Source organism: Pongo pygmaeus, chromosome 5 (assembly GCF_028885625.2).
Source record: "Pongo pygmaeus isolate AG05252 chromosome 5, NHGRI_mPonPyg2-v2.0_pri, whole genome shotgun sequence".
NCBI classification, from domain to species: domain Eukaryota; kingdom Metazoa; phylum Chordata; class Mammalia; order Primates; family Hominidae; genus Pongo; species Pongo pygmaeus.
This window is the reverse complement of record NC_072378.2, coordinates 145,074,612-145,099,341: the sequence shown is the minus strand read 5'-3', so window position 1 is coordinate 145,099,341 and position 24,730 is coordinate 145,074,612. Positions and strand designations below refer to the sequence as shown.

At 38.0% G+C, this 24,730-nt stretch overlaps 1 protein-coding gene across 12 annotated transcripts in view; it reads right to left on the bottom strand.

Annotated features, from left to right (window-relative positions):
- UTRN (utrophin) overlaps nucleotides 1-24,730 on the bottom strand; it is a 575,792-nt gene that overhangs the window by 157,062 nt on the left and 394,000 nt on the right. For all 12 annotated transcript variants that reach the window (XM_063666718.1, XM_063666723.1, XM_063666719.1 and 9 more), the window contains one exon: nucleotides 17,294-17,466. In XM_063666718.1, coding sequence (XP_063522788.1) covers nucleotides 17,294-17,466 — 173 coding nt within the window. The remainder of the gene's footprint in view (nucleotides 1-17,293; nucleotides 17,467-24,730) is intronic.

Genomic DNA, 24,730 nt, shown 5'->3' with positions numbered 1-24,730 from the left:
GCCTTTGAAACCATATGTTAATAAAGATCTATATTAAACATCATTATGCTGATAAATGGATATTTAATTAAGACAATCTCAAATTAAATAAGTTTAACATGAAAATTTAAACCCATGTCATCCACAGCAGAGAACTTATTAGTGTATTTCCAATTCACATTTTTCCAGTGAGTAAAAAATATAATCAAAGTTCCTGACAGCCTGTCTTCTAGCTGATGTTTCAAATCATTAGCATTCTTCTCTTGTACAGATTGAAGTGAAATTTATCACTGTATGTATTGTTTTAGATGCTAAAGAAGATGTAGCATGTTGGATTTTAGTATATAAAAAGTTTAGGCTGAGCGCAGTGGCTCACTCCTGTAATCCCAGCACTTTGGGAGGCTGAGGCGGGTGAATCACAAGGTCAGGGGTTCAAGAGCAGCCTGGCCAACATGGCGAAACCCCGTCTCTACTAAAAATACAAAAAATTAGCTGGGCGTAATGGCGGGCGCCTGTAATCCCAGCTACTTGAGAGGCTGAGGCAGGAGAATCGCCTGAACCCAGGAGGTGGAGGTTGCAATGAGCTGAGATCATGCCACTGCACTCCAGCCCTGGCAACAGAGTGAGACTCTGTCTCCAAAAAAAAAAAAAAAAAAAAAGGTTAATCATGGCTATCCAAAGAGACTGAAAAATAACATTTAAGATATTAACCTATGGTATTGAGCCACATATTATTACATTGTTCCAATGGCCACACCATGGTCAAAGAAGGTAATACCTGTAAAACACTTAGGGTAGATCTAGCATATAAATATTCAACAAATATTAGCTGTTATTATGATCTTGGCAGACATTTTCTTTTTAAAAAACTTATGATAAATTAGAGCAAATGTTCCCTGCCATGACATTTTATGCTATAAAACTTTAATATCAACTTTAGCACAATAAAAGCATAATGTGAAATACAGAACCAATGCATATTAAATACTCGAAGTAGCATAAAGAGTATCAATCAGATGGCCTCATTCTCAAAAAAAAAAAAAAATGGCCACCTGCAGAGAGAGAATTTGGGGACTAAAAAGGATCAAAATCTTTTAAAATAGGCATGGTGAATATCAGAGCAGAACTGTAGGAGACTGAGACACAAAAAAAAATTCAAAAGATCAACTTATCCAGGAGCTGGGTTTTTGAAAAAAAGTGAAATAAAATAGATAGACTGCTAGCAAGACTAATAAAGAAGAAAAGAGAGAAGACTCAAATAAACACAATCAGAAATGACAAGACAGATATCACCACTGACCTCACAAAAATACAACCATCAGAGAATATTATGAACACCTCTATGCACATAAACTAGAAAATCTAGAAGAAATGGATAAATTCCTGGACACATATATTCTCCCAGGACTGAACCAAGAAAAGATTGAATCCCTGAACAGCCCAATAATGAGCTCTGAAATTGAGTCAGTAATAAATAGCTTACCACCCAAAAAAAGCCCAGGACCAGATGGATTCATAGCTAGCTGAATTCTACCAGATGTACAAAGAAGAGTTGATACCATTCCTAATGAAACTGTTCCACAAAATTGAGGAGGAAGAACTCCTCCCTAACTCATTATATGAGGCCAGCATCATCCTGATACCAAAACCTGCCAGAAACACAACAACAACCAAAAAAACTTCAGGCTAATATCCTTGATGAACATCAATTCAAAAATCCTCAACAAAACACTGGCACACTGAATCCAGCAGCACATGAAAAAGCTAATCTACCACGATCAAGTACGCTTTATCCCTAGGATGCAAGGTTGGTTCAACATACACAAATCAATAAATGTGATTCTTCACATAAACAGAACAAGACAAAAACCACATGATTTTAATACATGCAGAAAAGGCTTTCAACAAAATTCAACACTCCTTAGGTTAAAAATTCTCAACAAACTAGATATTGAAGGAACATACCTCTAAATACTAAGAACCATCTACAACAACCCACAGCCAACAACATACTGAATGGGCAAAAGCTGGAAGCATTCCCCTTGAAAACTGGCACAAGACAAGGATGCCCTCTCTCACCACCCCTTCAACACAATACTGGAAGTCCTGCCCAGGGCAATCAGGAAAGAGAAAGAAATAAAGGGCTACCAAATAGAAAGAGGAGAAGTCAAACTATATCTGTTTGCAGGTGACAAGATTCTATATCCAGAAAACTTCACAGTCTCAGCCCAAAAGCTCCTTAAGCTAATAAACAACTTCAGCAGTGTCTCAGGATAAAAAAATCAATGTGCAAAAATCACTAGCATTCCTACACATCAACAACAGTCAAGCCAAGAGCCAAAGCAGGAACACAATCCCATTCACAACTGCCACAAGAAAATAAATTACTTACGAATACAGCTCATCAGGGAAGGGAAAGATCTCTACAAGTAGAACTACAAAACACTGCCCAAAAAAATCAGGGACAACACAAACCAATAGAAAAACATTCCATGCTCGTGGATAGGAGGGATCGATATCATTAAAATGACCATACTGCCCAAAGCAACTTATAAATTCAATGCTATTCCTATTAAACTACCAATAATGTTCTTCACAGAACTGGAGAAAACTATTTTAAAATTCATATGAAACCAAAAAAGAGCACAATAGCCAAGGCAATCCTAAGCAAAAAGAATAAAGCTGGAGGCATCATGATACAGCACGGTACTGGTACAAAAATAGACACATAGGCCAATGGAACAGAATAGAGAACTCAGAAATAAGGCTGTATGCCTACAACTATATGATCTTTGACAAAGCTGACAAAAATAAGCAATGGGGAAATGATTCCCTATTCCATAAACGTTGCTGGGTAACTGGCTAGCCATATGCAAAACATTGAAACTGGACCTCTTCCTTATATCATATAAAAAAATAAACTCAAAATGGATTAAATACTTAAACGTAAAACCCAGAAGTATAAAAACAAAAAACCCTGAAAGACAACTGAGGCAATACTATTCTACACATAGGAACGGGCAAAAATTTCATGATGAAGACACCAAAAGCAACTGCAACAAAGGCAAAAATTTGATAAATGGGATTTAATTAAGCTAAAGAGCTTCTGCACAGCAAAAGAAACTATCAACAGAGTAAATATACAGAATGGGAAAAAACTGTTGCAAACTATGTATCTGACAAAGGTCTAATATTGAGCATCTATAAGGAATGTAAACAAATTTACAAGGAAAAAACAAACACCATAAAAAGTGGGCAAAGGACATGAACAGACACTTCAAAAGAAGACATATATGCAGCCAACAAGCATATTTAAAAAAAAATCTCAACATACTGATCATTAGAGAAATGCAAATCAAAACCACAATGAGATACCATCTCACACCAGTCAGAATGGCTATTAGTAAAAAGTCAAAATATAACAGATGCTGACAAGGTTGAGTAGAAAAAGAAAAACTTTTACACTGTTGGTTGGAGTGTAAATTAGTTCGTCTATTGAGAAGACAGTGTGGCGATTCCTCAAAGACCTAAAAACGTAAATACCATTTGACCCAGCAATCCCATTACTGGGTATATACCCAAAGGAATATAAATCATTCTATTATAAAGACACATGCACATGTATGTTCATTGTAGTACTATGCACAATAGCAACAACATGGAATCAACTTAAATGCCCATCAATGATAAGACTGGATTGAAAAACTGTGGTACATATACACCATGAAATACTATGCAGCCATGAAAAAGAACAAGACCATGTTCTTTGCAGGAACAAGGATGAAGCTGGAGGCCATTATCCTGAGAAAACTAATGCAGGAACAGAAAACCAAATACCACATGTCTTCACTTATAAGTGGGAGCTAAATGATGAGAACACTTGGATACATAGAGGAGACCAACAAACACTGGGGCCTATCAGAGGATGGAAGACGGGAGGAGGGAGAGGATCAGGAAAAATAACTATAGGGTACTAGGCTTAATGCCTGAGTGATGAAATAATCTGTGCAACAAACCCCCACGACACTAGTTTACCTATATAACAAACCTGTACATGTACCCTGAACTGAAAATAAAAGTTAAATAAAATAAACATGAAATCTAAATAATAAATAATTAAAAAATAAAATAAAATCGGCAAGGCGGTGAACATAATAGAAAATCATTGAAAATCACAATTGTAAGTAGAAAGTATCAAATTATAGCAGGATCAATGTTACCGTTTTTCACTTTCTAGTGCAACACTAGGCAGAATCCAAGATTAAAGGCAAGGGATAGAGAGGGTGTGGACATTGGAATGTCAGAGACTGGGAAATAGAAGAAGTTAAAAGGGGAAAGGAAATTCAAGCTCTTGACACTGCTGAAGTATCTTATGATGGGCTCCAAACTAGGTAGAAGGGATTAATGGAGTCTGAAAAGAGGAAGGGTTTAAGTAACTGAAGATTAGAAGAAAGATGTGAAAATTCAGGAAAAAAAAGGAATAAATGTTTAAAAGCTGGAGAATTTGACAGTTGAAAATACTGGAGGATGTGCATTTAAATATAATCAAGTTGGGGCCGGGTGCAGTGGCTCACGCCTGTAATCCTAGCACTTTGGGAGGCCGAGGAGGGTGGATCACTTGAGGCCAGGAGTTCGAGAGCAGCCCAGCCAATATGGCGAAACCTTATCTCTACTAAAAATACAAAAATTAGCTGGGCATGGTGGCACGTGCCTGTATTTCCAGCTACATGGGAGGCTGAGGCATGAGCATCACTTGAACCTGGGAGATGGAGGTTGTAGTGAGCCAAGATTGCACCATTGCACTCCAGCCTGGGCAACACAGCAAGACTCTGTTTCATAAATAAATAAATAATCAAGTTGAAATATTGTAGATCTAGCATATAAACTGAATAAAACTTTTTTTTTCCCTAGATGGTGAATTGGAAGCATTGTTAGCATGCCTCTTCCACTTGGAAACGCAAAATAGTGTGTAAAGATTCATACTGTGAACTTATTTCCAAGAAGCAACACAGGAACTTAACAAGAAAACTGACAGACACCACAGACCCTTTGAAAGAAGCAGCAGGCTGCAGTGTATATCATGAGCCAGGCCAAAAATTGTAAGTTCCCAGAGTGTGAAAAAGGGAGAAACTGCCTACAAGATATACACACCCACTGGGGAACCTGGCAATCCAGGTCAGGGGAAAGGCCTTAACCCTACCCAGCTCCGGAGCTGATGTAGTGAGCAATGGGGAGTAGATGAGAAGGAACCACATTGGGATGCGCTGTGTGTGCACTCCCAGTCTCCAGAGGGATGAAGGGAAGTCATTCCTGATCCTGTCTCACAGGAGACCTCATGGAGGTCAGCCAATTAACTCAGGCACGGGTCGCAGGTTAAGAGAAGCTCCCAAATGAGATTCATGATATAAACTTGAGTGGGCACAGGAGCTGGGTGCCCCTGCTTCATGGGCAGATGAGGATGGGCATGGCCTGAAAGCCCTGCAGTTTCCATCTCCACTGGGAAGGCTTATGATCTGGGGCAGTTTTGAGTTTCAGTGCAGACTGGCTGGAACTTTGCTAGCTGTTGCTGCTAGTGGAATGCTGCAGATGTGAGACCTGCCTTGCCAAGTGCAGGGAAGCTAGGTGGGTCTTACTGCTGCCGGCTACACCCCACTCCTCATTTGCACTCTTCTGTGCAGCAGAGGCAGCTGTGCTCCTCCTTGGAACACTACTCTAGCAGCCAGCAAACTGTCCTCCAATCCCACTAGGGCTGCTGCCTGCGTCCGCCTGTGGAGAGCCAGAGCATGGACCTGGCTGACCCACCTCCCTCTTGGTTTTGCCCCTTCACTCCTCCTGGTAGCGTAACACACACACACACACACACACACACACACACACAAAAGAAACTTTTGGGAGCTCTATGGCCCCTCCCATTGCTTGGGACACCAGAGTACCTCCCCTGGGTAACATAAGGCAAAGCATAAATCCCGCCAGTACCATCACAGCCAGTGCTCTTTTCCAAGTGCCACCTCCTAGCTGGAGGCCAACTGACACACTCCATGATAGCATCTGCAAGGAGAATAACACCACACCAGGAAGGGGAAAACTTGTGTGACCTTGGCCGTCACCATTACCTGCATCACCCTGGCTAACCAGGAGGCCCTGAGTCTGCCCACGTGACCTGTTCGTTACTATCACACATGGCATGTGAGAAAGCCAACACACTAAGGCTATTTATAACCAAGGAATATCACAGAGTCTACATGACTCCTCTGCAACCCCCCTCAGAGCTGGTGCTGGCACCCACTGCTGTGAGACTTCAGGACAGGTCACATCACTGGATCCCTTGCAGACATTCCCCCCGCACCAGCCTGGACTGTGGCAGTCCAAATGGGTTGCTAGACCGAGTGGAGCAGCAGCATTCACAGTAGTCTGGCCCTCAGGGGTTCCTACTCCTAAGGGAAAGAGAGAGTGCTCCACATCAAGGGAGCAACCCGTGGGACAAAAGAATGAAGACGGCAGGCCTTGGGTCCCAGACATTTCCACCTGTGGGAAGTTTCTTTCAGCAGAGGCATGGGTGTAATGCTGGGCTCAGTGGAGAAAGTCTGCAGCTCTGCCCCAACAGTCAGGCAGCCCTGGTGCTCGTGAAGGGTCTTGAAGGAGGGGACTTCTCTCCTTCACCCACCATTGCAGACACACCTGGGGCTGCTCCCACAGGAGCTTGGCGTGGGTGCACCTGTAGACAGCCATTCTAGAACAGTGGGGTGACTGCATCCCCACAAGAGAAGTGCCTTCCAGGTTCAGGCTTACATGAGGGGTAGAGTCACAGTCCCTCTCTATATGTAACATCAGCATTCCTACAGATGGAAAGAGGTACCTATGTCATCTGAATAGCCAGGAAACTGGGTCAGGAGAGTGACTGGGTAGTGGGGCTTTCCTGCTGGCCTGACAGGAGGGCTGAGGTAGCTTCCTCCCTTTTCCCTGAAAAGACCTCAGTGCATTTCCCTGAGAGATCCCCCAGCTGCCCCTGTCAAGGCTGGGACCTCTGTGCATCACTGGGTATTACATTACCCACCTGTATGGTTTTTACTCATGGACACCTCCACTACTGGCCTGAAATCTGAACTGTTCAACCTAGTAAATGAAATACTGGATAAAATAAATAAGTGCACACCACTGGGGAATGAGATAACTTTCAAGAGACCACTGCCATTCCAATGCCACAGGAGACAGTGAACCTACTCACACACCAAGCACATTACTACTACAATGAGTATCTGAGAAAGCCATCATACAGACTCTATAACCAAGGAACTCATACAGAGTCTTCACCCCTGAAAGCATGCAGAGCTGAATTAGGTTACAATAAACTAGAATCATTAAAGTCACATCCTGAAAGAGAGAAAAAGAAATTTAAAAGAACACATAGTCGAATAAAAAATAAATTCAAAAATAATTAGAATAAATAGTCTTCTGCAATGAGAAGGAGCCAGAAAAATAATTCTGGCAATATGACCAAACAAGGTTCTTTAACACCACCAAATGATCACACTAGCTCTCCAGCAATAAATCCAAATCAATATGAAATTTTTGGAAATACCAGATAAAGAATATAAAAGGATGACTATTAAGTTACTCAAGAAGATACAAAAGAAAGGTGAAAAACAACATAAAGAAATTATAAAAAAAATTCAGGATATGAATGAAAAATTTTCTAATGAGATAGATTTAAAAAAACAGAACTTCTGGAAATGGAATACGTATTTAAGGAATTACAAAACACAGTGGAAAGTTTTAATAGATTAGACTAAGTATAAGAAAGAATTTCGGAGCCTTGTCAAAATTCTGTCAAAAGCCTGTCAAAAGACAAGGCTTTCAAATTAACCCAACCAAACAAAATTAAAGAAAAAAGAATGAAAAGAAATGAACAAAGTTTTCAAGAAATATGGGATTATGTAAAAGGGCCAAATCTAAGAATCACTGGTGTTCCTGAGGGAGAAGAAAAACCAAATAGTTTGGAAAACTTATTTGAGGAGATAACTGAGGAAACCTCTCTAGCCTTGCTAGAGATTAGACATCTAAATACAAGAAGCACAAAGAAGTCCTAGGAGACTCACTACAAAAAGGACATCAGCAAAGCATATAGTCATCAGGCTATCTAATGTCAACATGCAGGAAACAGTTCTAGGAGCACTGAGACAAAAGCATCAAGTAACCTATAAAGAAAAACTTATCGAATGAACAGCAGACTTAGCAGACTGCTAAGTCAGACTCAGTAGAAACCTTACAAGCTAACAGGAATTTGGATCCTACCTGTAGCCTCTTTAAACAGAAAAAACCATTAGCCAAGAATTTTGTATTCAGCAAAACTAAGTTTCATAAATGATGGAGAAATAAAGTATTTTTCAGACAGCCAAATGCCAAAGGAATTTGTCATATGCATATATATTTAGGATTATAATATCTTCTTGTTTGATTATTTCATTATTATATAATAACCTTCTTTGTCTTTTTTTGATTGTTTTTACTTTAAAGTCTGTTTTATCTAATGTAAGAATAGCTACTCCTCACTTTTGGTTTTCAATTGCATATATTTTCACCCTCTTTACCTTGAGTCTATAAGAATCCTTATGCGTTAGGTGAGAAAGAGAAAATCTTCCCTAACTCATTCTATGAAGCCATTATCACTCTGATACCAACACCAGGAAACAACATAACAAAAAAAAAGTACAGACCAATATCGCTAATGAACATAGATGCAAAAATCCTCAACAAAATACTAGTAAACCAAATCCAACAGCACATCAATAAGATAACTCACCAAAACCAAGTAGGTTTCATCCCAGGGATGCAGGAATGGTTCAACATATGCAAGTCAATACAAGACCAGCCACACAAGAAATGCTAAAAGGAGTTCTCAGTCTTGAAACAAAAGGTCATTAGGCCCCAGAACAGAACCTTCTGAAAGCATAAAACTCACTGGGTCTATAAAACAATAACACAATAAAGAAAACAAAGTGCCTAGGTGACAATCAACATGATAACTGAAACAGTGCCTCACATCTTAATAACACTGAACATAAATGGTCTAAATTTCCCACCTAAAAGACATAGTGACAGAATGGATAAAAACAAACCAAAGTGTCTCTTCAAGACACTCGCCTAACACATAAGGATTCTTATAGACTCAAGATAAAGTGGAAGAAAATATGACATGCAAATGGCAACCAAAAGTGAACAGTAGTAGCTATTCTTACATCAGATAAAACAGACTTTAAAAGCAACAACAGTTTAAAAAAAGACAAAGAAGGTCATTATGTAATGACAAAAGGATCAATCCAACAAGAAGATACTACAATCCTAAATATATATGCGTCTAGCTCTGGAGCTATCAAATTCATAAAACAATTACTACTAGGCCTAAGAAAAGAGATAGACTGCAGCACATTAACAGTAGGGGACTTCAACACTATACTGACAGCACTAGACACATCATTGAGGCAGAAAGTCAACAAAGAAACACTGGACTTAAACTGCACTTTAGAACAAGTGCACTGAACTGCTTTTTACAGAACATTCTACTCAAGAACTGAAGAATATACAATCCTCTCATCAGCATATGGAACATTCTCCAAAATACATAAGGCCACAAAACAAGTCTCAATTAATTTTTAAAAATCAAAATTATATCAAGCATCTTCATAGACCAATGAAGCAGAATAGAGAACCTAGAAATACAGCCAAATACTTACAACCAACTTATTTTGACAAAGCATACAAAAACATAAATTGGAAAAAGGACATGCTATTCAATAAATGATGCTGGGAAAACTGGAAAGTCACATGTGGAAGAATGAAACTGAATTCCTATTTCTCACTATAAACAAAAATCAACTCAACATGGACTAAAGACTTAAATCTAAGACCTGAAACCATTAACAATTTTAGAAGAAATTCTAGGAAAAACTCCTCTGAAAATTGGCCTAGGCAAAGAATTTATGACTAAGACCCCAGAAGCAAATGCAAATATAGCAAGAACAAAAATAAATAAATGGCACCTACTTAAACTAAAATGCTTCTGCACAGCAAAAGAAATAATCAACAGAGCAAAAAAACAACCCACAGAATGGGAGAAAATATTTGTAAACAATGCACCCAACAAAGAATTGATATCCAGAATCTACAAGGAACTCAAATTAGCAAGAACAAAAACAAATAATCCTACTAAAAAGTGGGCAAATGACATGATTAGACATTTCTCAAAAGAAGATATACAACTGGGCAACAAACATATGAAGAAACACTCAATATCACTAATCCTCAGGGAAATGCTGGTAAAACCACAATGAGATACTACCTTACCCTGACCAGAATGGCCATTATTAAAAAGTCAAAAAACAATAGATGTCGATGAGGATGTGGTGAAACGGGAATGCTTATACACTGGTGAGAATGCAAATTAGTACAATCTCTAAGCAGATTCCTCAAAGAACTAAAAGTACATCCACTACTTGATCTAGCAATACCACTGCTAGGTATCTACCAAAAGGAAAAGAAGTCGTTATGTCAAAAAGACACTGGCACTCGTATGTTTATCACAGCACAATCCACAATTGCAAAGATTTGGAACCAACCTAAGTGTCCATCAATCAATGAGTGGATAAGGAACATGTGGTATGTGTATACCATGAAATATACCACTCAGCCATAGAAAAGAATAAAATAATGTCTTTTGCAGCAACTTGAATGGAGCTGGAGGCCATTATTCTAAGTAAAGTAACTCAGGAATGGAAAACCAAACACTATATGATCTTACTTATAAGTGGGAGATAAGCTATGGGTATGCAAAGGCATACAGAGTGATATAATGGACATATGAGACTCAGAGGTCGGGGAGGTTACCAGGGCAGTGAGAGATAATAAAAAAAAAACTACAAAATGGGTACAATGTACAGTACTCAAGTGATGGGTGCACTAAAATCTCAGACTTCACTGCTATACAATTCATCCTTGTAACTAAAATCACCTGTACCCTTAAAGCTATTGAAATTGTAAAACTTGTAAAAAATAAATAAGTAAAAAATAAAAATGAACTGGATAAAACTATAAAGTTAGATAACAGTAGATAGGTCCAGTATATACTAAGCTAATGAAGGAAGGCACCCCCCTAGATAGGACTCATAACTTTAATGTGAAGGAGAGCTATTATACTGATGAGGTTGTAAACAATTCTTATTTGATTTGATACAACAGAGGGCTCTTCACTAACTAATAGGGGAAAACCAATTGCATTTGGATGCACATGGCCAGGTCAAATGTAAGAAAATAAAATGTGTACTCTGGAAAACAGTCTGCCCTTAATCTCCTGGAGATTGATTATCTCAGGGATGCCAAGATGACAGGAAATGTTAACTGACTCCCAGTGTGACAAGGTCTATGGGACTTAGAACAGGGATAAAGGCATTTACAGATAAAGTAAAAAGAAACTTGGAAATCAAAATATAAAAAGTTATGAATATGGATATTGGCATCAACAATAATAGCTGAGAAAAGGATGGCGAATAAAAGGTAAATGGGACTGGGCGTGGTGGCTCACGTCTGTAATCCCAGCACTTTGGGAGGCCAAGGTGAGTGGGTCACCTGAGGTCAGGAATTTGAGACCAGCGTGGCCAACATGATGAAACCTTGTCTCTACTAAAAATACAAAAATAAGCTGGGTATGGTGGCAGCCATCTGTAATCCCAGCTACTCAGGAGGCTGAGGCAGGAGAATCACTTGAACCTAGGAGGTGGAGGTTGCAGTGAGCCAAGATTGTGCCACTGCACTCCAGCCTGGGCGACAGAGCAAGACTCTGTCTCCCAAAAAAAAAAAAAAAAAAAAGTAAAGGGACACTTGAATTAATGAGGAATGTAGAAGCGTGTCCTACATTCATTCAGGAAAAAGCAGAAATAAGATGATGAAAGATTAGGATAATGGATGCATTCACTTCTAAGGAGATGTTGTTGAGAGATGGAGAAGCAATGCTTAACGAGTCACAATGAGGCTGGCAATTGTCCCTCTTATCCCTGTGTGACAGGGCTCCCTTTTCAGCCAGTGTTTTCTGGCACCACATTTGATGTTTATGGCTGGTATTCAGGCCGTTTGGTGTCCATAGCAGTTGGTAAAGATTCAGAATATTCTCATTGGCTGCTAGGTGAGGAAAATGAGGAAATTAACCTCTATTGAAAAGAGTTTCAACCAAAGTAGGCAATTAAGGGGAAACCCAACATTTAGAGAGAAAAGTGATGGAAGAGTTTCGAGAAATATTTAAGACATAGGAGAATGTGTTCACAATAGAAGGCAGTATAAGGGGCAGATGGTGCATTAAAGGAATGAGAGGAAAGAACAGAGAAGTAGGGCTGAACAGTGTTCTCCACAGTGATCACTTTCAGTAGGCAATGAAGGAGTCAGGAGCCTGGGAGGTGGACTGCCTCTACAGATTTGTTATGAGAACACTCCTCCCACTCCTTGGGGAGGGATTTTCTCACTAAGCACACTCCGGTCTCTTCTCCACCCCTGAAACAGTCCCTGCAAAGGTAGAGTGATGAATCTGATACGTAAATTCAGGGAGAATAATTGGGCATGCTTAGCTCAGCCCATACGGTCCACTTGACAACAGGCCATGAAGATACTGAGTTCTTTTCTCCTCTTCCATGTATGGTTTCTCACTTGGGAAGCCACCTTGCCTAGTGACTGCTGGTGATTCTGCCTCATTCTGGGGTTTGGTTGACAGCCCCACTCACCTTCACTCTAAGTTACCACCTCCAACCTGGCCTCTATCAGTAATTAACATGGCATTTGAGTTCTCTATTGGCCACATGATGAATGCCCCTTGAGCACACTTTGTTTCATACTTGTTCAGAATCCAGCCAGCAAAGGGGGAAGCTGTTTTGGGAGATCTTCTCAGAAATCCCCAACATTACTGACCAAGAGAGAAAAACATAGGGTAGAGAGAATTCCTATGTCTTTTAAATTAGTGCCAAAGAGGTAATCAATGAGAATAATAATAGCTAACAATTACTGAGCACATACCATGTGCCACTATTTTTGGCAAATGTAGAGGCTAAATTAAATAACAAACTATTTTATCTTTTATAAATATCCAAGTAATAACAAACATGCTATTTTAATTTTATCTCATTCCTTTTTTAAATATGAAAATAAAGAATAGATCATTTACGCCTTTAGCTAAACATACCTAATCTAGTTAAAAATGGCTTTTATCCAAAAGTCAGGCAATAACAAATGCTGTCTAGCATGTGGAGAAAAAGGAACCCTTGTGAACTGTTGGTGGGAATGTAAGTTAATATAAACACTATGGAGAACAGTTTGGAGGTTCCTCAAAACACTAAAAATAGGGCTACCATATGATCCAGCAATCCCACTGCTGGCTATATACCCAAAAGAAAGGAAATCAGTATATCACAGAGATATCTGCACTCTCATGTTTGTGGCAGCACTGTTCACAATAGCCAAGATTTGGAAGCAACCTAAGTGTTCATCAACAGATAAATGGATAAAGAAAATGTATTTATACAAAATGGAGTACTATTCCACCATTCTGTCATTTGCAACAATGTGGATGAAAGGGAAGATCATTATGTTAAGTGAAATAAACCAGGCGCAGAAAGACAAACATTGACTATTCTCAGTTATTATGGGGATCTAAAAATCAAAACAATTGAACTCATGGAGATAGAGTAGAAGGATGGTTACCAGAGGCTGGGAAGGGTAGTTGGTGGGGCAGGGGGGTGATGGGGAGGAAATGGTGATGATTAATAGGTATAAAAAATAGAAAGAATGAATAAGATCCAGTATTTGATAGCAAAACAAGGGTGATTATAGTCAATAATAACTTAGTTGTACATTTTAAAATAACTAAAAAAAGTATAATTGGATTGTTTGTAACACAAAAGATAAATGCTTGAGGGGATAAATACCACATTTTCCATGATGTGATTAGTATGCATTGCATGCATGCCTGTACCAAAATACCTCGTGTACTCCATAAATATATACACCTACTATATGCCCACAAACATTGAAAATAAAATTTAAAAAATTTTTAAAAAGCCATACCTAATCTCTGTAAAAGCACAGACAGGTTAATACAGATATAGATACAGCTGCCAGCTGTTATAAACTTGCAATACTATCAACTATAATAATACAGCAAATGCATTCTTCCCTCCTCTTCCCTTCACAGATGAGTTCCTTGAGATAATGAGACTGAGTAGACTCAGTTCTATTTCCACGTCCTCACCTCCCCTTCTGTCACTTTAGTCCTCTGCAATCAGATTTCTCCCTCAACCGAAAAAAAAAAAAAAGGCCCTGGCAAAAAGCCACCAAAGCTCTTCTAATTGCTCCTCGACTCTGCAGGCCTCATCCTACTCCACTTCCTCAAGCAGCCTGCACCATTACTTATGCACTTCTTTTAGAAATCCCTCTTTCCTTGGCTCTTGACAGCATTCCTGGATCTCGTCCCTCTTCAGGATAGGGACTTCTCAGTTTCTTTGCTGCTTCCCGCTCCTTCACCATTCCTTATGTATTACAGTTTCTTGGACTTCCTTGCCCTCTTCTAATGTTTCACCCTCTCTAATAACTAACTCACAATGGTTACCTGCCACCTGTCTCTAGACACCCCCTCCCATCTGTCTATTTCACCTACCGCTCTCTCTTGAAGAGCAGATCTCCATCTAATGGCTTTGGCTATCTTCTCCCGGATGTCTCACCAGTGCCTTAACAATGTGAACTAATTATCTACTCAATCTCTCTTCCCTTTCCTAGATGCCGAAAGTGTCTCTTACCAGGTCTCCCCTCTTCGGAACAGGCTCATCCAAGGCATCCTCCATAGTTGTGTGAGGGATTCTTCCAAAGCCCAAACCTAATCATGTTACTCAAAAGGCTCCCAATTCCATCCACAGTGGAAGGGAGCTTGGTTACACATAGGTGTGCATGACTTGTCTCTTACCCCTCTGTCTTTTTGTTAGCCATAGTCTTTTCCCCATGACACCAGCAGCAAACTGTCTCAGCCAGACTTAATGTATTGATTTTAATATAAACACAGCGTTATTTCAAGCCCCTAACTTAGTTACCCGTCCCCAGTCATCACCTAGACTATCTGGGGAATAACTATATACGTTTCAAGGCTCAGCTAAGGAATGACTTCTTTTATGAAGCCTCTTTGATCATCTGAAGTGAGAGTAACCACTCTCTGCTTTGGGCCCTACCTTAATCTGAACAGATTTGTGAACCTCTAGGGGTAGGGACTATATCTTATTAATAGCAATGCCTTAAGCACAGAAATAAGTTTTTATTACATGCTTGAGTAAGTGCTTGAATCTCTTGAGGTGACTAATCAAAGTAAAAGTTATTTTAATTCATTATCACATTAATTTATTATCACATTTTACTGGAATGTCTGATCTACCTTAATGCAAAAGTCCACTGGCACAAGCATATTCTCCCATCTTCTAAAAATAATGTTAACTTACTTATTACATAATATTCCAACTGTAGTTTATAAGTTCTTTCTTTCCAGGTTAAAAAAAAATGTGTCATGATAGGCTTAGGCAATAACTCCCAAGAAAGACCAAAAATTTCTTGTCTGTAACTTTTTACTTAGGATGATGTTTATGATATAGGTCTTCATTAAATTATTATTCCTAAATAAGTCATTCTCTAACCTCTGAAAATCCCAGCACCATGTATACCATCTTCACTAGGGCCAGCTCTGGAATTCTTAGGTTGCTGGCATAGATGACTTGTTGGATGCTCAGTGAATGCTTTTCACTATTAGTATTTTAAATATTTTTGTTCATATTTATGAGGAATGGAAAGTTGCAACCTGATGGGATCTAGGCAGTTGAAAATTCAAGTCTTAAACAAGTATAATCCCTCACTACATAGAATTCCCTAATTTTCTTCTCTTACTAAGAAAAAGTAGCTGGCCAGTGCTGACCTATTATATTTTACAATGGGAACTTTACACAGAGCATCCATGTCCATGCTACATTGCTCCCTTCCTCACATGTAAGAGGAACCGCAAATTCCACTCTCTGAGCCCCAGAAGAATAAAAACCTTTCAAGACATCTTAGAAAAAAAAAATTTAATTCATTCATGATAAGTAATCATTGAAGATTCTGTTCTCCATTAAATCTTGAAACCAGCTGAGGCAGATCCAGTGAGCCCCTTTATGTATAAAAATATTTAACTAGATGCTTTCTTAGGCAGGATTTACATAGATTAGGGAACTATCAAATCATTCCGTTCAATCTTCATAGCAATCATGAGTGTTAAATATTTCTATTCTGATTTTATAAATAAAATAATCTAAGGCTCAAAGAGGCTGAGTAGTTTGTTCAAGATCAGAGAGTAAATAGTAAAGTCACAGTCAAATTCAAGACCATTTGGTTTAAAGGTTGTACACATGGTACACGGCAAAAAACAAAACAAAACAAAACAAAAGCCGATCTAGGACTTCCTGCCAATGTTCTGCTTTTAGATTTTTGCTCAATAACATATTTTTCAGCCAGTATTCACTAAATTTATATATAATTAGGACCTGTCCACTCTCTATTAAATATGATCTTAAAATATTCTTGACCCCAATAACACTAATCATACTGTCTCTCTGGGTAATTTTCAAGGTCTTTTCCTAGTCAGAATTCTGGTCCTAAGGTTCATCCTTATTTAATTTTACTCTCTCCAAATGCAGACATGAATCATCAATTTTCCATTTTAGTGTCCATAAGAGGTATTTAATTTCTATAAATACATCTTGAATGAGACATACAAACAGCATGATTAAGCAAAACATGTTCACTGCCAAGAGTCAAAAAGATCTAGATTCAAATTCTGACTTGGCACTTCTTAGCCCCAAAACTTGGCAAGTTCCTTATATTCATTAAACCTCTGTTTCCTCATAGAAGAAATAATGTTACCACCCACCTTACCAGGATTTATTGATTATGAAATAAAGTAACATTTGTAAAGATCCTAACAAGTACTTAGTCAAGGTAAACACTCAGTAATTAGCAGATGTTGCTAACAGTATTGTTAGGTTTAAAATATATGAACATTTATGAATAGTCTAGAACAGTTGGCAGAGTATTGGACACAAATAGAGCTTGAACTATATAACTCAAGGAAACAGGCTTTGCATTAAAACCTTAAACTATTTCTGATGAAGTAGCAGTGGTGGTAAGGCTGCGCTTTCTCTTTCTGATATACAAAAATCACAAGTATCTACCCCTTCCAGCCCATTATTTTTATTTTGATATTGACTATTCTGACCTGATGCTAGCAGATTTTGCTTTTAAGTCATTCCATCTTTGGTTCATATCATCCAGTCGATGTTGAAGCATAGTAGCCTCTTCAGAATTTCCCAAAGCTTTTACCATCTTCTGCCTGTTTCCGTCAATACTTTTAAATATGTCATTGTGGGCATCAATTTCTGCCTGGATGTCCTAAACAGAAAAAAGCAAATAGATAATGCAAATGTTAGGAATCAGTATATCTTTATATTCACAGATGAGTTGCTCTCAAGCAAAATAGTTCATTTCACCTTAAATTATAAGAAATTCAAGTGCTTCCAAAATTCTTATTATTCTGAAAATTATAGTCTTTAAATCTTCAATACCTCCAGCTTTGTTCTTTTTGCTTAGGATTGTCTTGGCTATACAGGCTCTTTTTTGGTTCCATACGAAATTTAAAGTCCTTTTCTCTAGCTCTGTGAAGAAAGTCAATGGTAGCTTGATGGGAATAGCACTGAATCTATCAATTACTCTGGGCAGCAAAAGAAACTATCATCAGAGTGAACAGGCAACCTACAGAATGGGAGAAAATTTCTGCAATCTATCCATCTGACAAAGGGCTAATATCCAGAATCTACGAGGAACTTAAATTTACAAGAAAAAAAGCAAACAACCCCATCAAAAAGTGGGCAAAGGATTCGAAGAGACACTTCTCAAAAGAAGACATTTATGTGGCCAACAAACATATGAAAAAAGCTCATCAGCACTGGTCATTAGAGAAACGCAAATCAAAACCACAATGAGATAACATCTCCTCCCAGTTAGAATGGTGAGTAAACAAGTTAGGTGCTGGTGAGGATGTGGAGAAATTGGAATGCTTTTACGCGGTTGGTGGGAGTGTAAATTAGTACAACCATTGTGGAAGACAGTGTGGCGATTCCTCAAGGACATAGAACCAAAAATACCATTTGACCCAGAATCCCATTACTGGGTATATACCCAAAGGATTATAAATAATTCTACCATAAAGACAAATGCACATGTATGTTTACCGCAGCACTATTTACAATAACAAAGACTTGGAACCAACCCAAATGCCCATTAATGATAGACTGGATAAAGCAAATGTGGCACATATACACCATGGAATACTATACAGCCATAAAAAAGAATGAGTTCATGTCCTTTGCAGGGACATGGATGAAGCTGGAAACCATCATCCCCAGCAAACTAACCAGGGAGAGAAAACCAAACACCGCATGTTCTCACTCATAAGTGGGAGGTGAAAAATGAGAATACATGGACACAGGGAAGGGGACATCACACACTGGGGGATGTCGGAGGGTAGGGGAAAAGGAGAGGGAGAGCATTAGGACAAATACATAATGTATGCAGGGATTAAAACCTAGATGGGTTGACAGGTGCAGCAAACCGCCATGTCACATGTATACCTATGGGACAAACCTGCACGTTCAGCACATGTATCCCAGAACTTAAATTGAAATTTTTTAAAAGGTGTTCAATACACTGACTCCTCAATTTTTTAAAAAATGTATTATAATCTATATTTCATGTACCAGCTAGTTAGAAGTTGGTATATCAGATTCAATTAGCAATTTTTGAAATTTTATACAACTGTTGTTGCCAAATCATTGAACTTTGCTTAACATCCAACAGACTCTTACTCTCCCCTTTTCACATAGGTAAAACTTCCCTTAAAACATTACATCTTACAGAGGTCACTAAGATATTACATAACTATAACTACAGTGTTTTTCACATTTTGAAACATTTACTAATAGTTTGTCCTTTCAGTCTTATAAAATTTATTTCTAAAAGTTAAAAGAATATTTTTATATACAAGTTCATCAACTTTAAGAAATTAAAACTAGTAACAATGGTTTCATCACACACTGGGGCCTGTTGTGGGGTGGGGGAGCTAGGAAAGGGATAGCATTAGGAGAAATACTTAATGTAGATGACGGGTTAATGGGTGCAACAAACCAGCACGGCACATGTATACCTATGTAACAAACCTGCACGTTTTGCACATGTATCCCAGAACTTAAAGTATAATTAAAAAAAAAAAAAAACTTTTAACTTGTCAGCAAAAATACTTCCAAAAGCATAGAATAACTGATATATTCAGGCTTATGTACACACAAAAACAGAAAAAAAGGGGAGAGGGAAATTTTGACAAGATCTAGCCTTTATGCACATATTTAAGTGATATTATTTGATTTAAAATGGTTCTTAAATTTATCAACCTAATTATTTTATTATTGATGTGAAAGATCATTCTTGGGAATAAGCCCTAAAAACATATATTTGGCATGTAAATAACAATCTAATTCTTCTGTAACAGAAAAATTTCTGGCTAAGTATAAAGAAAGTACAAAGAAGGTCAGTCTCCCTAACTTTACTTGCCCTTAATCTATTTTGATAACTAAATATAAAATAAAATATTATCCCACTGATTTATCCAAAACAATTGCATGCATTATCTGGAAAATTTCAATAATTTATTTATATCTAGCATTAAATGAAAAAGCAAAAAAAAAGAAAAATAGTTTATCTTTATAAAATACATTTGGGGGCAGTTTAAGTAAAATTAGAATTATTATAAATTTTTTAAAAATTGGTTCAGATTTTGGGGAAACATTTGGCAATCTATATCAAAAGCCATAGACTTAAAATTCTTTTGAGGAAAATGGCAGATAGGAGACAGGTCTAATGCGCAGCTCCTGCTTAGACAGACAGAACAGCGTCTGGAGACTCACACTGTGAACTGCAGTGTGAGTTTCCAGAACCACTGCAGGAACATACCAGGAAAACCAAAAGAATTCACAGACCCTTTCAAAGAAGCAACTTGCCACTGCAAATGCCACAAGACAGCATAAGCTCTTGGGAGTTTTACAGCCTCACCCATCACCTGAGATGACCTGAGTACTCATCCTGGCCAACATAGGGCAACATTATACCATCCTTCTACTACTGCAGCTGGTGCTCTCTTGAAAGCACCACCTCCTGGCCAGAGGCCAACCAACTCAAGTCATGACAGCAACTCATAACAGAACAACCCTGCTCCAAAGAAGGAGAAAACAACAGCTAATTCCACTGCTTACCACACATCAGCTTAACCACAAGTCCTGAGTCTGTTCACATGACAACTTCACTGCTAGCATAACTGGCATTCGAGAAAACCAGAGCACTAAACCAAACTACATCCAAGGATTCCCACAGAGTCCACTTCACTCCCCTGAGGCCTCCACTGGAGCAGGTGCTACTATCCATGGCTGGGAGACCTGAGGACAGATCACATCACAGGACTCTTTGCAGACATTCCCTAGGACCAGATTGGAGCCCGGTAGCCCTGCTGGGTGGCTAGACGCAGAAGAGCATAACAATCACTGCAGTCTGGTTCTCAGGAAGCCCCATCCCTAGGGGAAGGGGAAGACCACTACATCAAGTGATCATCTTATGGGGCAAAAGAATCTGAACAGCAGCCCGTGAGTTCCAGATCTTTCCAATGAAACAGTCTATTCAAATGAGAAGGGGAACTAAAAAAGCAGTTCTGGTAATATGACAAAATAAAGTTCTATAACACCCTCAAAAGATCACATTACCTTTCCAGCAATGGATCCAATCCAAACCAACAAGAAATATCTGAATTGCCAGATAAATAATTCAGAAGGTTGGTTATTAAGCTACTCAAGGAGGCACCAGAGAAAGGCAAAAACCATCTTAAAGAAATTTTTTAAATGGCCAAGTGTGGTGGCTCATGCCAGTAATCCCAGTACTTTGGGAAGCCAAAGCAGGAGGGTCACTTGAACTCAGGAGTTTGAGACCTGCCTGGGCAACATGGTGAAACCCCGTCTCTACCCAAAATACAAAAAAAATTAGCTGGAAATGGTGGAATGCACCTGTGGTCCCAGCTACTTGGGAGACTGAGGTGGGAAGACTGCTTGAGCCTGGGAGGCAGAGGTTGCAGTGGGCCAAGGTCACACCACTACACACCAGCCTGGGTGACAGAGGGAGACCTCATCTCAAAAAAAAGAAATTAAAAAAACAACACAGGTTATGGATGAAAAAGTCTTTAGAGAAATAGATATCATAAATAAAAGACAATCACAACTTCTGGAAATGAAAGACACACTTAGAGAAATGCAAAATACACTGGAAAGTTTCAAGAGAATTGAGCAAGTAGAAAAAAAAACTTCAGAGCTCAAAGACAAGGCCTTTCTACCTAACCCAATCTGACAAAGACAAAGAAAAAATAATTTAAAAAAAACAGCCTCCAAGAAATTTAGGATTATGTTAAACAACCAAATCTAAGAATAATTCATGTTCCTGAGGAAGAAGAGAAATCTAAAAGTTTGGAAAATTTATTTGAAAAAAAAAATCAACGAAAACTTCCATGGTTTTGATAAAAATCTAGAATCCAAATACAAGAAGCTGAAAGAACACCTGGGAAATTCATCACAAAAAGATCATCACCTAGGCATACGGTCATCAGGTTATCTAAAACCAAAATGAAGAAAAGAATCTTAAGAGCTGTGAGGCAAAAGCATCAGGTAACCTACAAGGGAAATCCTATAAGATTAACAGCAGATTTATCAGCAGAAACTCTGCAAGCTAGAAGGGACTGGGGTCTTACTGTTAGCCTCCCTAAACAAAATAACTATCAGCCAAGAATTTTATATCCAGTGAAACTAAGCTTCAGAAATTAAGCAGAGATAAAGTCTTTTTCAGATAAATAAACACTGAGGAATTCACCACTACCAAATCAGCACTACGAGAAATCATAAAAGGAGCTCCAAATCTTGAAAAACGCCTTGAAATACACCAAAATATAATCTCCTTAAATCATAAATCTCACAGAACCTATAAAACAACAACACAATTTTTTAAAAAAGGGTATTCAGGCAACAACCAGCATAATGAATAAAATAGTACCTCACATCTCAATACTAACATTGAATGTAAATAGCCTAAATGCTCCACTTAAAAGATACAGAATGGCAGAATGAATAAAAATCCAACAACCAAGTATCTGCTGTCTTCAAGAGACTCGCCTAACACATAAGGACTCATAAAAATTCAAAGTAAAGGATTAGAAAAAGATATTACATGCAAATGGAAACCAAAAGCAAGCAGGAGTAGCTATTTTTATATCAGACAAAACAGACTTTAAAGCAAAAACTAAAAAGACAAGAAAGGATATTATATAATGATAAAAGGATTAGTCCATACACCTAACATAGGAGCTCCCAAATTTATAAAATAATTACTACTAGACCTAAGAAATGGGACAGATGGCAACACAATAATTGTAGGGGACTTCAATATTCCACTGACAGCACTAGAGGGGTCATCAAGGCAGAAAGTCAACAAAGAAACAATGAACTTAAACTATACCCTAGAACAAATGGGCTTAACAGATATTTACAGAACAGTCTACCCAACAACTGCAGAATATACATTCTTTTCATCAGCACATGGAACATTCTTCAAGATAGACCATATGATAGGCCATAAAACAACCCTCAATAAATTGAAGAAAATCAAAATTATATCAAGTAGTCTCTCAGAAGACCACAATGGAATAAAATTGTGAATTAATTCCAAAAGGAACCTTCAAAAGTATACAAATACATGGAAATTAAATAATCTGCTCCTGAATGATCTTTCAGTTAACAAAGATATCAAGACGGAAATTAAAAAATTCTTTGAACTGAACAATAATAGTGACACAACCTATCAAAACCTCTAGGATATAGCAAAAGTGGTGCTAAGAGGAAAGTACACAGCATTAAATATCTACACCAAAAAGTCTGAAAGAGCACAAACAGACAATCTAAGGTCACACCTCAAGGAACTAGAGAAACAAGAACAAGCCAAACCCAAATCCAGCAGAAGAAAAGAAATAACAAAGATCGAAGCAGGACTAAATGAAAGTGAAACAAACAAATAAAAAAACACAAAAAGTATGGGAAACAAAGAGCTGGTTCTTTGAAAAGACAAATAAAACTGATAGACCATTAACATGATTAACCAAGAAAAGAAGAGAGAGGATATAAATGAGCTCAATTAGAAATGAAATGGGTGATACTACAACTGATACTACAGAAATACAAAAGATGATTCAAGGCTACCATGAACAATGTGAACACCTTTACACACATAAGCTAGAAAACATAGAGGAGATGGATAAATTCCTAGAAATATACAACCCTCCTAAATTAAACCAGGAAGAAAGAGAAACTCGGAATAGACTAGTAACAAGCAGCAAGATTGAAATGGTAATTAAAAAGCTACCAAAAAAAAAAAAAGTCCAGGACCAGATGGATTCACAGCTGAATTCTATCAGACATTCAAAGAACTGGTACCAATCCTATTGACACTATTCTACAAGACAGAGAAAGAGGAAATCCTCCCTAAATCATTCCACGAAGCCAGTATCACCCTGATACCAAAACCAGAAAGGGACATAACAAAAAAGAAAACTACAGACCAATATCACTGATAAACACAGATGCAAAAATCCTCAAAAACATACTAGCTAACTGAATCAAACAGCATATCGAAAAGATAATCCATCATCATCAAATGGGTTTCATACCAGGGATGCAGGGATGGCTTAACATATGTAAGTCAATAAATGTGATACAACATATAATAGAATTAAAAACAAAAAAATCACATGATCATCTCAATAGCCACAGAAAAAGCAATTGACAAAATCCAGCATCCCTTTATGATTAAAACCCTCAGCAAAACTGGCATAGATGAGACATTCCTTAAGGTAATAAAAGCCATCTATGATGAATTCACAGCCAACATTATACTTAATGGGGAAAAGTTAAAAGTATTCCCCCTGAGAACTGGAACAAGACAAGGATGTTCACTTTCATCATTTCTATTCAACGTAGTACTGGAAGTCCTAGACAGTGCAATCAGACAAGAGAAAGAAATAAAGGGCATCCAAATCTGTAAAAAGGAAGTCAAACTGTCACTGTTAGCTGATGACATGATTGTATACCTAAAAAACCCTACAGACTCAACCAAAAAGCTCCCAGATCCAATAAATAAATTCAGTAAAGTTTCAGGATAGAAAATGAATGTACACAAATCAGTAGCACAGCTGTACACCAACAGTGACCAAGCTGAGAACAAATCAAGAATTCAACCCCTTTTAAAATAGCTGTAAAAAAAATAAAATACTTAGGATTATACCTAACCAAGGAGATAAAAGATCTCTACAAGGAAAACTACAAAATGCTGCTGAAAGAAATCACAGACAACACAAACAAATGGAAGCACATCCCATGCTCATGTATGAGTAGAATAAATATTGTGAAAATGACTATACTGTCAAAAAAAAATCTATAAATTCTACATGATTCCCATCAAAATACTATCATCATTCTTCATAGAACTAGAAAAAAAAACAACTCTAAAATTCATATGGAAGCAA